Raw genomic sequence first — 17,049 nt, forward strand, 5'->3', positions numbered from 1 at the left:
AATTAACCTAGTTTCATATCTTCATCATCTTGAGCATTTAGTCTTGCATCTTGCATTTCATCTTAATCCATCATCTTAGCTTTCACTAGGATCTTAGTTGCATCCATTTTGATTCTAGAATCATTTTAATCTCATTCTCTAAGTTGTCATCCAAGAGATCAAGTGCTCTTCCAAGTGAAGGCCACCTTGAATCTTGAGGATCTTTAGAGATAGAGGAGCATGGAACGATTTTAAAGAGTTTTGATTCATTAAATTGCTTTGTTTGTTTTGATTTCTAACTCTAATGCAATGTTTCATGTGTATGTTTGAAGTGTTCTTCTCTATTGCAGGTTGATCCCACATTTTCAGCATACAAGATGCATAGTTGATTTGAAGCTATCAGTTCTCCATTGTGACTTTAGTTTCACAAACAACATCATTTGCTAAATAGCCTACCATTTGACCTCATGCAGTACACAAATGTATGTGAAAATTAAACTATATTTGTCCTAATTGACTTTCCACATCTCTTTGACATACCCATCTCTCCTACTTCACATTTTTGTCTCTCTATTTATTTCTCTATATCTCTCTCACTTCTCCTCTTCATCTCTTTTGATACATATATCTCTACCTCTATCTCCCTATTTATCTTTGTCACTCTATATCTCCCTCTATCTACTCAATCTATATCATTTCCCTCTCTGTCTCTGTCTATTGATCTCTTTTTTTCTCTCTCTCTCTCTATCTCTCTCTCACTCATCTCTTTGTCTCTTTCTATCCATATATTTATCTACCTCTATCTCCCTATCTCTCTATCTCTCTCTCTCTCTCTCTCTCTCTCTCTCTCTCTCTCTCTCTCTCTCTCTCTCTCTCTCTCTCTCTCTCTATATATATATATATATATATATATATATATATATATATATATATATATATATCCCTCCCTCTCCCTCTCCCCGTATTTCTCTCTCTCAAATTTTTTCTCTCCCTCCCTCTATCTCCCTCCTCTTTTTCTCTCTCTCTCTCCCTTATTTCTCTCCCCCTCTCTTGATCTCTTTGTATCTTCCTCTGTTCATCTCTATTTATCTTGTTAGCATTTTTTATGATGTTGTGATTGTCATTGATGGACACACACTTCTTTTATGATCACTTTATTTATGTATGAGTTATGCTCAACTGGCAATTATTCTAACCGATATTATGTATTATAGTCTTTAGACTATCGATGTTTTGCAGAAGGTGTTTACCAATCACAAACTGACTGAAGACCCAAAGCGGTATGAAGACCTCAAGCGGTATGAAGGAACAAAGCGGTAGTTAACATTTTTCCAATCTTCATTTTGACAACCGGTAATTGGTAAAATGTATGAACCGGTAATCGATAATGAACCGGTATTACTCTATGATGAGTTACCAACTGGTATTTTTGTGATGAGTTATCATCCACCGACACTTTGGTGGTGATTTTGTGTCGTGTTACCAAATGTGTCTAGATGCACTAAACCTAGGAACTTGTAATGTAATCCTATTGGACCGACATGAAATCAGACTCCTTTATAGGGACACCACGTCTAGGGTTTTAGGAGTTGATGAGGGTTTTGTATGTGCGATTATAGAAGAGAAGATTAGGTCAGTGTGAAGAAACAGAGTGTGGAGATATTGAAGACTGGAGTAATGCTAAATGTGCATTAACAATGAGCTATCAAGGATCTAACTAAGCATACTATGCTAGTATCTAGATCATCTACTTGTTGATTACTCATATCTTCGACAAGTCTGAAACCCTTAATCGGGTAGGCCCAATAAAGCCTTTGTAAATCCTCTAACAAGGTGGTTCACAACTATGAATCTGAAATCCTCTCACAAGGTAGTCTTTAACAGGACTTATCTCCTAATAGAGATCTAGATTCCTAACAGGATTTGTTCTGGTGAAGAACATTGTATGACCTTAACCGGTTTGGTTTCTATTCTGCAGATAGTTACTTGTGAGTTTCTGCTCACCGTGATTTTTCCCATTTGGGTTTCCACGTCAAAACATCTTGTGTTATGGTGATTATGCTCTTGTGGGTGAATGCTTTATTTGTTGTTTGGTTTGCATTTGTCTTAACCGGTTTGTTAGTAAATCTATTATACCGGTTAACTGCTAAACTATTTAAGAGATTGAGTTCAGTATTTTTTATTTTTTGGAATACTAATTCACCCCCCCTCTTAGTATTCATCAATTGGTATCAAAGCCAACCTTTCTATAAGTCTAACCACTTGGAAGGAGATATGGGGGAATACACTGTGAGGGAACTTACTCATCGGCTCACTCAGACTGAGAAAGCCTATGATGAACTCAAAGTCAAAAATAAAGCCTCTCTGGCAAAAAGAAGAGAGCATGCTGAGGAAAATAGTTCTTCTGATGAAGCAGACATGGAGGCCCTAGTTGAAGAAGTTGAAAAATTGAATGAATCTAATGCCAACCTGAGAAGGGAACTAGAAGGACTGACTATCAGAATGTGTCAAGAGCTTGAGAACCGAAGGAAAGCTAAAGATCTGGTAAAAGACAAAGATCATGAGCTCTCCAAGCTGAAGCAATAAATCAGTACCCTTACTGCTCATCTCCAAGAGAGTAAAGTGGAAAAAGAAGAAATGCAAGGTAAACTAAACATGGCTATTTCTGAGAATGCAACCTTGAAGGAATCTAATGCTTCTATTACCAAAGAACTCACTGAGACAAAGGAGATACTTGCCAAATTTAATAAGAGTACTGCTAAAATAGAGCTAAAGCTTGAATCAACAAAACCTGTAAACAATACTATTGGACTTGGTTTCTCCGGTTATGAGGAAGGTGAGACCTTTGGAACAAAAGATGTAGCATCAAAGAAGCAGCTGACATCAAAGGATAAAGCTAAGCAAAAGTTTAAACCTGTTTGCTTTAATTGTCTCAAAGAAGGACATACTACTAATGTGTGTAGAAATAAGGCCTACAAAACTTTCATTACTTTCTAAACAATAAGCCTAGATCCAATAGATTCAATGGAAACTGTTATGCATGCAACAAGTTTGGGCACAGAGCATTTGAGTGCAGGTCTATTATGCACAACACTGGGAGATATCCTCAAAGGACTCATGAAGTTTTTCCTAAATCCTCTGTGAAACGGAATCCAAACTGGTATAATGCCTATGACCATTAGTCAGGTAATGGTGGCTATCAAGTGGCAACCAATTGGAGAACACCTGGAATGGTATGCTATCATTGCAACAAACTGGGACACCTTGCCAGAACCTGCAGAATGAGAAAGAACCTATCAGATGATATACCGGTCACTCCAGAAGGGAAGATTGATGTTGAAACCGTTCAAGAAGGAATGAATAAAACATGGAAGAAGAAATCTGAAGAAGTGCCACATGATGAACCGGTTTCTGCACCTAGTGTGGAAGTCTCTGAACTGGCAAACTGAGCTTCAGAAAAGCTTAGGGGGAGCAAATCGGTGAAATGTTTCGAACCCCTTGTTTATATCAGTAAAAGACCTTAACTGGTATATGTTACCTGTCAATCGACAAAAGACTGGAAGCGGTAAAAGGAAAAATTAGGGTTTATACCTTAACGGTGATGCATTTATTATGGTAGGTGAGAACTTGTTTAAAACAAATTTTTCAACGACATTTTCACTTATCAGTTTTTGAGTGAAGAATTTTTCAAGTGCAAAGCGACAAAAGGCGATTCGACTTGCGATTCAGAGAGATTTCAAATCTTGTAGAAGAATCTGGAGATATTGTCAATCAATCAAGTGAAGAACACCAAGCAGTAATCCAACAACCAAAGTGGTGTGTTGCGAAGCTGCATTAGTAAACCCTAAATTTTGAAATTCTGAAGTTATTTATCAAAATTCTTGTTTATTAGTTAATCATGGCTTCTGCATCACACTCCAGTTCTAGTGTACCTATGGACTCGGCTGAATTCATTCAAAGAAAAATGAAAAACAATGCCCTATCCCAAATATCTATCAAAGTCATTGTCGAAGGAGATATTTCAGGGTACATCGACTGCAAATTAGAAGACCTAGGATCCCTAGCGATTCATTCCCAACTAGGTCTGTTATGTGGGGATGACAAGAAGATCAAACCGGAATACAACATCCTGGAGAGGAAGAAACTTCACAATGTGGTTTACTTTCTTGAAGAGTTCGCAGAAGAGCACATCCGCATCATCCTGAGCAGAGTGCATGGCGACAAGATGTATCTCGAGAGGACGCATGACATTACGCCCGAGGCAATTCATGTCATCACCAGTTTCTATAATAGTGGTGAGGTGCCAACCCTAAGAAAGATCATCAAGAATGAAATGACTAAGCTCACCGGTTCTCTGAGCGACCAAAGGGGAATGACCATCAACACCATGAGTGATGATTTAGTCAAGTATGCTTGCATGGTGATTGGATATCAGACATTTTATGCTAGCAGAATAAACTCTGTCTCTGCGGCTGCGGTAAATACCACCTACAAAATGATCAAGGAGGATGCCTCATTTGATCTATGCACCTATTTGCAGAAGCAACTTCTATTAAACTTGAAGTTCATCAAACAAGATAGTGCTCTAAGGTTCAAATTTGGATAACTTTTGGTAGGTCTATTTTTCTACTTTTAAGGCTATTTCCCGAGAGTGGGTGATATTCAATGGTCTGCTGACCAACTGGTCACCAAACAAATTAGGGAAAGTCTCCAAGCGGTGGGAACCAGATATCCTGAGGTCTTGAATAAATATTTTGATGAATTCAAGAGGAAGATGATTCAAAGGATGAGAATATCTAGGGATATTGTTAAGAAATATGAAGAGGACATCTGCTTTACCATTAAAGTAGATGAGTGCATAATGGAAGCAGTAGAACCCAGAAAGGAAGAGGTAGAGCCAATGGGATATGAGGTGATGTATAACATGTTGGATGGGTATGCCTCTACCCTGATTGCCTCTCCTTTAAATGCAAAGAAAAAGAGAACCGACACCTACTTGGAAAGGGTAACACCGGTTGAAGAACCTTCAGTGAAAAAGGGAAAGGAAGTGCCATCGGTATCGGTACTGGTTACCTCAGCCAACCCAAAAGTGACCAAGCGATCACCTGCCAAGAACAAATTGGAAGTTGCACCCGCTAAAGTATTTGAAAGGAAGCGGAAGACCAAAAGCAACTCACCAGAGTTTGAGGATACAGAACCTGAAGTGCAACCTAAGAAGACCAGGCAAACAAGGAAGAAGGCAGAAACTATCGGCAATGCACCTGCATCATCAGTACTGGTAAATATTGACATCTCTTCTTATAAGCCGATGACACATTGTTAGAGGACTATTAAGAATATTAAAAGAAAATTGCTTAGTGATATGAAGGAGTGTTTTGATGATTTTACCGATAGTGAGAAAGAGGAAATAGAGCGAGAAATCATTAATTATTTGTGTGTTCATGACTAGTTGCCATCATAAATTAGATATGAGACACTTGATTCTTCGTACAATTCTTTAGATAATAAATGGCGCATTGCCATTGAGAGAGAATAGGATATCAGAGAAAAGAGTTTTGCCGAATACTTCCCTAATGCTTCAAACTCTGAATTGTTTGAAATCATGAACCGGTACAAAAGTCTCTTCTTCATGAGAAGAAGAAGACTCTTACTACTGGAAGACAAAGCCTCTGAAATGGTGAAAGACACACACTCCCATACTAAAGCCGCTATGAAAATGCATAAAGTAGCTCAAGCAAATAGAGAAGCTGAACAAGAAACGAAAATCGGAAAACCGGATGAGGCATTTGATGGTGAAGGAGAACCAGCTACAGAACAGGTTGACACTATTGATGTGGATGCATTAGATGGTGAAGATGCCACTTCAGACACAAAGAAGGAGAAATAAGATAAAGAAGAAGCAGAGAAGTGGAAGTTGGACAAGGAAAAGGCTGACAAAGAGAAAGCAGAGAAAGAGGAAGAGAAAAAGAAAGATGAAGAGAAGAGGAAACAAGACGAAGATAAGAGGAAACAAGAAGAGGAGAAGAGGAAAGAAGAGGAGAAGAGGAAAGAAGAGGAGAAAAGGAAGGAAGAGGAGAAGAGGAAAGAAGAGGAGAAGCGGAAAGATGAGGAGAAGAAGAAACAAGAAGAGGAAAAGCGAAAAGAAGAAGAAAGAAAGGAGGAAGAGAAGAAAAAGCATGAAGTGGAGCAAAGGGAGAAAGAAGAGGAAAAGAAAAAAGCGGAAGAGAAGAAGGAAGCAGAAAAGAACAAACAAGCGGAGACTCCAAAGGCAATCGGTGGTCAATCCAAACCGGCTGACATCACCAGTTCTATTGACCTCTGATCTGCAGATGAATCGGAGCTATTGCAAGGCATAAAGCTAGCACAAGAAAGACTGGAAACATTGAGGAGGAAAAAGGAGCAGGATGTCATTCACACTGCAATTGACACCCTTACCAGTTTGATTCCAGGTACCAACCTCCCCGGTATCGATTCCTCTCTGACCAAACTAAAACTTCTATGTACAGTTGTAGAGGACCAGGTACAATGCCTGGAAGAAGTTGCTGAAGCTAATGCACAAAAGAAGCATCAAAAGGCACTAAACACTACCTTAGTTAAGAAACTGAATGAGCTCCGGTCTCAACTTCAGAAACAATAGAAGGATATAAGAGATGCTATGGATGAGGGAAAAATACTGTTGAGCAAAATAAGCCAACCCCATCTATTTTGTGATGATGTGCTTGCACAAAAGGATAAACTGCAATCTGATTTGCAGGTATACATAAGCAACTTTAAGACGTCGTATGACTCTTTCACTACATATGGGCAAACTGTTCACCGGTATCAGCTTCAGTCTGCCAGGATAGAATTGGAGATTAGCAACCAGACAAGAGATTTGCAGGAGCTTCAACTGGTTTTATTACCCAGACTGCAAATTCTTCAGAAGTGCTTTCTCAATCTAGAAGCTTTAACGGTAACTCAAGAGATGAGTACAATTGATGCCATGGAAGAACAGGTATCACAGATGCAGATGAAAAGTGCGGTTGCTACCTCATTACTTGAGTCATGGTCATTAGCTATGAAGAATTTTATGCAGGATTTTAAATCTGTTTTTGATAAGTTTCACTCATTATTGTCATAAACATTTACTTATTTTAATGTTAATGAGAAACAGGGGTTACTCTGCATTACTTTGTCATTGTTGGCAAAGGGGGAGTAGTATTTAAAATTTTGATGCATGTTACCTCTTTAAGGGAGTAGTATACATTGTATTGTTTGCAAAAAGGGATAATGTATATGCGTAGGGGGAGTAATTTTGATTATGGCATATTTTTGTTGTAAAAAAACCTAGATGTCAAAATTTTCCTAAGTGTTGCCACCAATGCCAAAGGGGGAGATTGTTGGCATTTTTGATGATGTTGTGATTGTCATTGATGGACACACACTTGTTTTATGATCACTTTCTTTATGTATGAGTTATGCTCAACCGATAATTGTTCCAACCGGTAATTATGTATTAGAGTCTTTAGACTATCGATGTTTTGCAGAAGGTGTTTACCGGTCACAAACTGACTGAAGACCCAAAGCAGTATGAAGACCTCAAGCGGTTCGAGGATCTCAAAGTGGTATGAAGGAACAAAGCGATAGTTAACATTTTCCCAGTCTTTATTTTGACAACTGGTAATTGGTAAAATGTATGAACCGATAATCAGTAATGAAGTGGTATTACTCTGTGATGAGTTACCAACCGGTATTTCCATGATGAGTTACCAACCGATATTTCTGTGATGAGTTATCATCCACCGACACTTTGGCAGTGATTTTATGTCGTGTTACCAAATGTGTCTAGATGCACTGAACCTAGGAACTTGTAATGTAATCCTACTGGACCGACATGAAATCAGACTCCTTTATAAGGACATCATGTCTAGGGTTTTAGGAGTTGATGAGGGTTTTGTATGTGCGATTATAGAAGAGAAGATTAGATCTGTGTGAAGAAACAGAGTGTGGAGATATTGAAGACTGAAGTAATGCTAAATCTGCATTAACAATGAGCTATCAAGGATCTAACCAAGCATACTATGCTAGTATCTAGATCATCTACTTGTTGATTACTCATATCTTCGACAAGTCTGAAACCCTTAACCGGGCAGGCCCAACAAAGCCTTTGTAAATCCTCTAACAAGATGGTTCACAACTGTGAATCTAAAATCCTCTCACAAGGTAGTCTTTAACAAGACTTATCTCCTAACAGAGATCTAGATTCCTAATAGGATCTATTCTAGCAAAGAGCATTGTATGACCTTAACCGGTCTGGTTTCTATTCTGCAGATAGTTACTTGTGAGTTTCTACTCACCGTGGTTTTTCCCATTTGGGTTTCCACGTCAAAACATTTTGTGTTATGGTGATTATGCTCTTGTGGGTGAATGCTTTATTTGCTATTTGGTTTGCATTTGTCTTAACCGGTTTGTTAGTAAATCTATTATACCAGTTAACTGCTAAATTGTTTAAGAGTTTGAGTTCAGTATTTTTTGGAATACTAATTCACCCCCCTCTTAGTATTCATCATATCTATCCCCACTTAATATTATTTGTTTGTCTCTTTATTTCTCTCTCTCTATGTATGTCTCCTTCTCTCCCTCTCAATATCTACTTATATCTCTATTTCTCTATCGCTCTATCTCACCACATCTCTCTCTCTCTCTCTCTCTCTCTATCTCTCTCTCTCTCTCTCTCTCTCAGTTGGTTTTGGATCCCCTTAAGTGGATGCATAATTGATTTAAAGATATTACTTCTCCATTGAGACCTTTTTTGCACAAACAATATCATTTTGTAGATGGCCTACCAATTGCCCTCATGTATTGCACAATTGTATGCAAAAAAATACACCTTTTCAACGTTTTTGTTGCACATCAAGGCGATTGCTAGTTATAAATCTAAAGCATAGTTGAAATAAATTCTATAATCTTGCATCCTGCTCCTAATTTTGAATCATTGATTTGAAAATGTAGGCCTTTTTCTTTTTAGAAACTTAAAATAAAAAGATAGAATATCTTAAAAAATAAAATTAAAAGACAGTCTATTAAAAAATATAATAATAAAAGAGATTTTTCTTTTGACCACATTTTTTCAAATTAATAATATTAAAAAATATATATATTTTAATTTTTTATCAAGAAAGATTACTTTTTAAAAATTAATATAAATTTAAGCATACATTAATTTTATAGTCTTGCACAATTTTGCATTGATTTCAAAAAGTAGGTGGTTAACAAGATTAAATAATATTCTATTAAAAAAGATATATTTTTCTTTTATGCACATTCTTTTTCTAATTACTAATACTAGCTAGATATCTTAATACATCTATCTAAAATACGCCGAGAGATATCAGTCTTGAGGCGCCTATTTTAAATTGTTGTTGAGAATAGTTAGGCGCCTCGAGACTGATATCTCTCGATGTATTTTAGATAGATGTATTAAGATATCTAGGCTAGTAGCATCTGCAACGCGACATGTAAAGTATTAATTTATCACCTTTTGTTTTAAATAAAGCATATTTATCCTTTACAAATCATGATGCCTATCATATTCAATGGAGTGTACAATAGGAATTCATATTGAATGCAACATTTCATCTTTAAAAACACAAATTTAATCCCAAATTTAATAGAAGAGTTCAATTCAACAATGTATACATTACATAAAAATATTATGTTTCCAAAGATTTGAGTCTTTCTTCCTTTGCTTTCCTTTTGGCAAGTTGCTTTCCTATCTTCATTTTTTCATAATGATCATATGAAAATGGTGGTGAGATTATAATTCCATCCAAGGCCTTAACACGTGATATAGCAACAAATGTTAATCCTGCCCTTTCTCTTGGTCCTATGTCAATTGTTGCCTTTGAAAGAGTCAATCCTTGTGATTTATGGATTGTTAGTGCCCAAGCCAATCGTAGTGGCAATTGACGTGTACGGCCCCTTTGTATTGGTGAAATAGGAATCAAATTAGGAGATGCATCTTCAAAAGGAAGTCCAGAATAACTGTCAAATTCAACCATAAACATATGTTGGTGGATTTGGTGGGGCACATCTAGGTTTGTATATGATATTTCGGATGTATCCTAAAGCTCCATTCACAAGACCCGCTTCTATCCATAAATTAGATGTTAACATGACTCTTGCATCCTTAGAAATTAATAATTCAACATCTAACTCATCATTTTGACCTCCTGCTAGATTAGTACTACCTTCTTTACTTGCAATGCTTCGGGCTATTGGTCTTCTTAATGCATATAACTTTTTTCTATTATGGTTATGCACATTGTCATTTGTTGCAAATAGATGAATATTATTATCAAACTCCTCCTTAATTGTTGGATGTAATGAAGCATCTATTCTTGTCATCAATAATTTCCAATCATCTATAGTTGGATGTGCATCTCTAATATTTGTGAGTAATTGGCGAAACCTTTGTTGGTCTTTAGTTTCTCCATCTTGTCTAAACACCTTATCCAAAGTAACAACTGTCTTAAACTCTTGCCATAATAATTTTGCACGCACATTACTATCATAAGGTGGTTTGTCACTAACAGGAGGTAGTTGTCTCAAATCTCCTACCAAAATGATTGATCTTCCACCAAAACTCATGTTTGATTTTTCAAAGTATTTTTTAGCATGTTTTACTTCATCATGATTTTTCCAATCAAGATTGTCTATGTTAGGTTCTCCCTCTAACCATATGAATCCATGCACATGTGGTGATCCTCTATGTTGCCATTCATGTCTTGACCAATAATCTTTTGCCTTCATTCCCTTTTGCAGTATTTCCTTTCTAAACATTGTATAGCGTAGGTGCATGTAATATGCCACAATATGTGGGTAGTCAATAATATTTTGACGCCTCCATTTTTGTGCTTCTTGTGGATTAGTTGGCTGTGTCCTTGGCATTAATGCATGCAAATCTGGCCAGTACATATTTGCTGCACTCAAAGTAAAGAAAATTGTTGGTGTACCAATTTGATGCAAGAGGTCAAATAATTCAGCTCGACATTTTGCCCGATAAGACCTTGTACCCCTTAGTGTTGTGCCAAAACGCATCAAACGATCAGCTAGATGTGAGTGTGGGATATTTTCCATATGTTCTCATAACTCATTGATTGTGATTGGCATCTCTTGCAAGCTCATTTTGACAAACACTGCAGATGAGTTTTGTGCACGATGTCACATAGTCATATTCATCATATAATATCTAAATCTTGGGTGTCGGCCAAAACGATGATCTCTATATTGAAGTAAATGCTTAACAAACTCATGTAGATGGACTCTCCTTATTCGTGGTTCTATCCAATCACACTGTCCATCTGAGAATAGTGTTGGAAAAGCCATATCAAGTAATCCTTCAGTGACATACTCATTTATTGGAGATGCTCCAATTCCTGGCCAATCAATTAGTGATCCAGGATCTACATTAGGATTATTTACCCATGCATGAATTAGTTCCATTTCTCTTTGAGCATTTGGAGGTTTAGAGGCCATTGATGTAGTGTGATTAATAATGTTTTCTTCATCCATCTCTAATATTGGACCCGCAAATACATATTCATTTGTGTCTGAATCAAACTCCATATGAACATAATTCAATTGATCAAAAATGTTCTCATCTGAATTACATGTAAGGTCATTAAGTGCATTTTCATCAATTTGAACATCTCTATAGAACTTATCATGTTTTATTTTATATTTAAGTGCTCTATATACCCTCTCTTTATTAACTGTAAAATTATAATTTGTTCCACGCTGATCTTTTTTTTGAACAATGATGATTGGCAAATCTTTTATCTAATGTGGTAAAATTTTAGCTATTTCTCTCACTTCTTGTGGAAAACTTATGGCATGTCCTTTATATTTGTATTGACCCCCAGTTGCATGTGTTACTTGAAGAATTGGGTTGACACATGCTATCAACATTTCTTCTATTTGTGTTAAATTTGCAAGTTTTAATGGTTGTGGACCAGGATCCATATTGTTTGATGCCGAAAATCAATGTTCATTTTTCTCTTGTTGACATCGATTGCAAATAGGGCCCTCAAGTACCCGCACAACCTTCATTGCAGGATAACTCTCTTGACAAATGTAGCACATACTTGGTGTAGAAAGTTGATCAAGTCCATGTCAAAATATCATTTGTAAAGTCTTCAAATCAATCTCAATATTTCCATCATTATTAACTACTCCTTGATCTCTTCTATTTTGTGTTCTTTGCAATTGTCTTTGTCTTCTTAGAGGAGTTGTTAATTCTTGTTGTGAACTATTATTTTCCATATGATTTTGAAAATCAACATTCATTACATTTTGAACTCTATCATTTGGTGTTTGTAGCACATGATCAATTGCCAAAGAATTCATCCCTTTGGAACTAACCTCAACTGCTTCACGATTATGCACTTGTATTTGTTGTCTTTCCATCTCATTCAATTGATCAGAATGCATAGCTCTTTGTATTCTTCTTCTTAATATATATCCATCATCTTGAGATGTTTGTGCACGATGTTTCATCATTTTATCTGCATGTTGTCTCATTTCCTCTTCAATCTCTGTCACTGTCATTTCTGCCCTACGTTTAGCACTTCTTTGTCTATCATTTTGGTTTCGATGATTCCTTTCTTCTTGTCTTTGTAGATCAGTCATTTGTTCACGTCATTGACTCATATAATTTCGAGCATATTCTCTCTTTTTTTCTCTTTGTTGCTCTTCAGTTGAATGAATTCTTACTTCCTCTCTTTCTACATTAGCCATTTGTTCACGTCGTTGTCTCATATAATTTCAAGCATATTTTCTTCGATGCTCTTTTCGTTGCTCTTCATTTTCAAAACTTGTCCTTGGACGACGAGGCATCCTACAAATTTAATTATAAATTATTACATATTTAAAAATATCCTTATTAATAATTTATACTACCTATTTTAAATATGTTCATATCAAGTTAATATCAATTTAATTAAAATAAAAAATAAATAAAAATAATATAATTAAATATAAAAATAAAAAAGAATATAATATAAATAAAATATATTTAAAAACTAAAAAAAATATTAACTTAATTATATAATTTAGGTTCATATCAACTTAATTATATACAAAATATATGAGAAATATTAACTTAATCATATTATTTAATTATATAAATTAATTTAATATCAACTTAATATATAAACTGCTATAAATAATATAGAATTAAAAAAAATTTACTTTTACTAAAAAGATAATAAAAGATATCATTATCCATTGTATATATAATACCCATTTTACATTATAGGTAAAATGAAGTGAAAATGACTTACTTTTTTTTGGAGTATTTATTTGCACCACCTTGCACTATATTCTGGGTAAATTTATTCGCACTATTTGCACTATTTGTAGTTGCTGGTAAATTTATATTAGTTTGAAACGTTATGATTATTTGCCTCTCGGCATAATTAAAATATATATTTTTATTTTTTTATCATAAGATTTTTTTTTTTAAAACTAATATAATTTAAGCTTATGATTGAGAATAGTCTTGCATCCTTCTCTTGAATCATTGATTTCAAAAAATAGACCCTTAAGTCTTGTAAAAATTAACTATTTTAATTTCATTAAAATTCTAATAACTATTTAAAATATCAATCTTACCATTACAAAAAGTTGAATACATTCTATTAATTTCAACATTTATATTAAACTTTCCATATGCTATTGCATTACAACTATTTTAACTATTAGTCCTCTATGAAACTTACCATTTTAAACATGGGATAAACTTGAAGTGATTTTATGTTTGAAAATATCACTTATCTAAATCTTTTTATTTAATTTTAATTTTTGTTTGAATGCTAATCTTATGTTTTAAAAAAATAGATAAACATAAATAATCTTAATAATAAAGATTATTTATTTAAATTTTTTACATATTACATTATTAAAATTATTTTATTAATAAAATTTAAAATTTGTATAATATTTTTATTTTTGTGAAGTTTATATTATAATTATTCTATTAAAATTATCATTGATGCAAAAATAGTGATGTTACTATTTATATGAAGTTTACTATAAAGTTATCATAAACACTATTTTAATCTTCTCTCTCAAAGTTATCACAGGGATATACTTTTGGAATTTGAATTGGATGAATACGAGGGATATACTTTTCAAGTTTGAATCAACCAAACATGAATAAGAGGGATATACTTTTCAAGTTTGAATCAACCAAACATACCATCGTACTTACTAATTATATTCAACCAATTAACATATAACCTTTTGATAATATTACTATTTTATAATTTACATAAACTCAAATAATGCCAAATTCCAATGATGACAAACTCAAAATCAACATTTTTCATGCAAATGTGAGATAACAAAAATAATCATATGGCCTTGAGGTTTAAAATAAGAGGGGTACCCATCTATCTTTAAATGATTGCATAGTTTTAACGATGGTAAGAACAAGGATAAGGTAAAGGGTAATAGATTTTTTTTGGTTTTATAACTTTTTAGATAAAACCCTAACGCTCGAGGTCAGACTTGGTAAAAATAATATGGTTGAAAGGCGTAAAGTGCGAGTAAATAGTGGAGACTTTTACAAACCGTAATTACGAGGTGAAATTATCGGCTACAAGAGTGAATCGCTGCTGCGCTTCTCCTGCAACGGTTTGTTTTGTGCAGTGACAAGGAACAAACCTCTCTGCATGTTGAAATATCACTGTCATGCTATTTCTGTGCTTTAATTCAATTCGAGGGCTTTGGAAGGGTTTAAGGCGCTAGGAATACAGCTCAGAGAAGGTTTTCTTCGAAGCTCTGAGTAAGTTCTCTTTTCGTTTTGGCTTTTGGGGTTTTTCATTTTTGGCAATGGCAGCGGCTGTTTTTGGGTAACTTATGACCAAGTTTATTCTCAGTTAGGTTTTTGAGCTAGGGTTTTATATGGCTAGGGTTTTAATTGATTTTGGGGTTGTTTTGCAGGCTCTAGTGAAGTATTTACTGTTTGTAAGTGGTTATAGCTATAGCTATGGCTGCTGCGGCTTCTTTTGTGCATAATATTAGTCCTCACCCAATGTTGGGTTCTATTCTGGAAATTATTGCCGTTGAGAATCTTGTAACGGTTACAGAGGCCTTGCTTCTCATGTCCATGCGGGTAAGAAATTCACTGCTTTTTTGGGTTAATGCATGGAAAAAATGATTTCAGGATTTGTGAGTAGAGTTGTTAGGGTTTACAGTTTTTTCTGTGGTTGCTTTTTGCAGTCATTAGGGCTGTATTTTCTTTGTTTAAAAACCACTAAACAGGTTGCTGCATGTGTGGAGGTTTGGTTGGGGGTTTGCTTCTGTATTAGGAAATGGGATGTTGCAGAGGAAATTATTTGTGCCCTATATTTTATGTTAGGGTTTGATCAAAGTGGATTTGTATGGGGTACTGGGTGCTGAATCGTTTTTTTTTTCCTTGTAGAATGTTGAGTTTTGTTGAGTTTCTGAGAAAGTACTGTAATTTTTACTTTGTTGGATTTATTGAGCCATTGGATTCAACATTTTTGCAAGGTGACCTTAGTGGGTATTACGAGACGTTTTCATGGGCTCGTGGTGCTTAAGTATTTTCACTCTTAAAATTTTCTGGGTGGTTTTCCTTTTTGTGCTAGCTATGCATTATTATCTTACAGGAAAATGTGTTATGCTGCAGAGGTTAACTGGATTTGAACGGTCATTGATTATGGACATTGGGTAAGACATACATGATTTGTTTTTTTTATTTTTGTTGTTGGCCTTTAGTCCACATGACAAATAATGTTAGCCCGTATGTTTTTGGTCCTACATTGGGTTAATCATAGAAAATGTTTCTTTCTTTCAGAGTTGAAGAAGGCAAGGAATGTTTGCCTGTGCTAAAGGTAAGTCACATACATGACAGTAGCCTGTTATGTTAGGTCATTGGTCTTCATTGTTCTGAATTGGTTTAAGCATTGCCTATGGTTTTGGCTGCCCTAGATTAGTCCTAAATGTTGTCTACTGATTTGCAGGTGGATAGACCATGTGTAGAAGGCGATCTCATTGATGGATCTGATTCTAGGAATACAGTACCAAGTAAATCTTCTGCCACTTCTTTTGAAGTAGGAGAGTGTAAGGATGCTGGAAGTGATGATGATGAGGACGATGAAGATGACGATGAAGATGATGACGACGATGAGGATGATGTTGGTGGGGATGAGGAGGATGATTTATCAGCTGATGAAGGAGGTAAAGGGGATCAGGAAAATAACCCAGATGAAGATGAAGGTGAGGAGGAAGCCAATGGCAACGATGAAGAAGAAGATGATGATGATGATGACGATGATGATGGTGAGGATGATGACGATGACGAGGAGGAGGATGAGGATGATGAAGAGGATGAAGAGCCTCCTGCCAAAAAGAAAAAGTGAAATTTTCTCATTCTAGATTGAGCCTCACAATTTTGTGCAGGACATTGATTTCAACTAATTGTAGCTTTAGATTATTGAAATTGTGTTTTTAGGACATGAATAGAAAGATTAGCAATGGCAAGAACCTTATGTGTATTAAACAAGTGCTGTTTTCTACTTTGAGAAATCTAAATTCTATGTTTGCTAAAACTTGCTATTTTCATGTCAATCTTTTGGAACTTGAAAACCAGGTGAAACAGTGCAAAGTTTGCAAACATAATTTAAGATTTATTTGTTGGGGTATGCCAGTAATCAAATAATTTACGAGGAATCTTTCACATCACGCAGTTTGATTTTTTAAAAGATAAGTTCAGTACAGACACCGTGGATTAGAATCTTAAATACTGGTATATGTTGCTTTATAAAACAAATCAGATTGCGAGGAAAAAACTTTGGTTTGCTACGAAAATACGTACTTTTGCGAGTAGAATACTTTGTTGACCGCAATATTCTAATCCACTGCATGGTCAAAATCTTTTTCTTTTATTGAATGCGTGTATTAAATCTACTGGTTTTGTCAATTCGGCAATAAAATTGGATCGTGCAATCTGACAATTGCAGATTCCGAGTTTTCAAGTCATCTTGGTTGTCGTAAGTTATAACT

General features: G+C 35.2%; 1 protein-coding gene across 1 annotated transcript; it reads left to right on the top strand.

The window, feature by feature from the left end:
* Window positions 1-14,536: 14,536 nt before the first annotated feature.
* On the top strand, window positions 14,537-16,595 carry LOC131035159 (uncharacterized). The gene is made up of 5 exons (XM_057966807.2): window positions 14,537-14,806; window positions 14,965-15,136; window positions 15,674-15,714; window positions 15,842-15,878; window positions 16,008-16,595. Exons 2-5 carry the CDS (start codon window positions 15,011-15,013, stop codon window positions 16,404-16,406), a joined length of 603 nt encoding a protein of 200 aa, XP_057822790.1. The 5' UTR covers window positions 14,537-14,806; window positions 14,965-15,010; the 3' UTR covers window positions 16,407-16,595.
* The last annotated feature ends 454 nt before the right edge of the window (window positions 16,596-17,049 follow it).

This window comes from Cryptomeria japonica, chromosome 5 (genome assembly GCF_030272615.1).
Source record: "Cryptomeria japonica chromosome 5, Sugi_1.0, whole genome shotgun sequence".
NCBI lineage: Eukaryota > Viridiplantae > Streptophyta > Pinopsida > Cupressales > Cupressaceae > Cryptomeria > Cryptomeria japonica.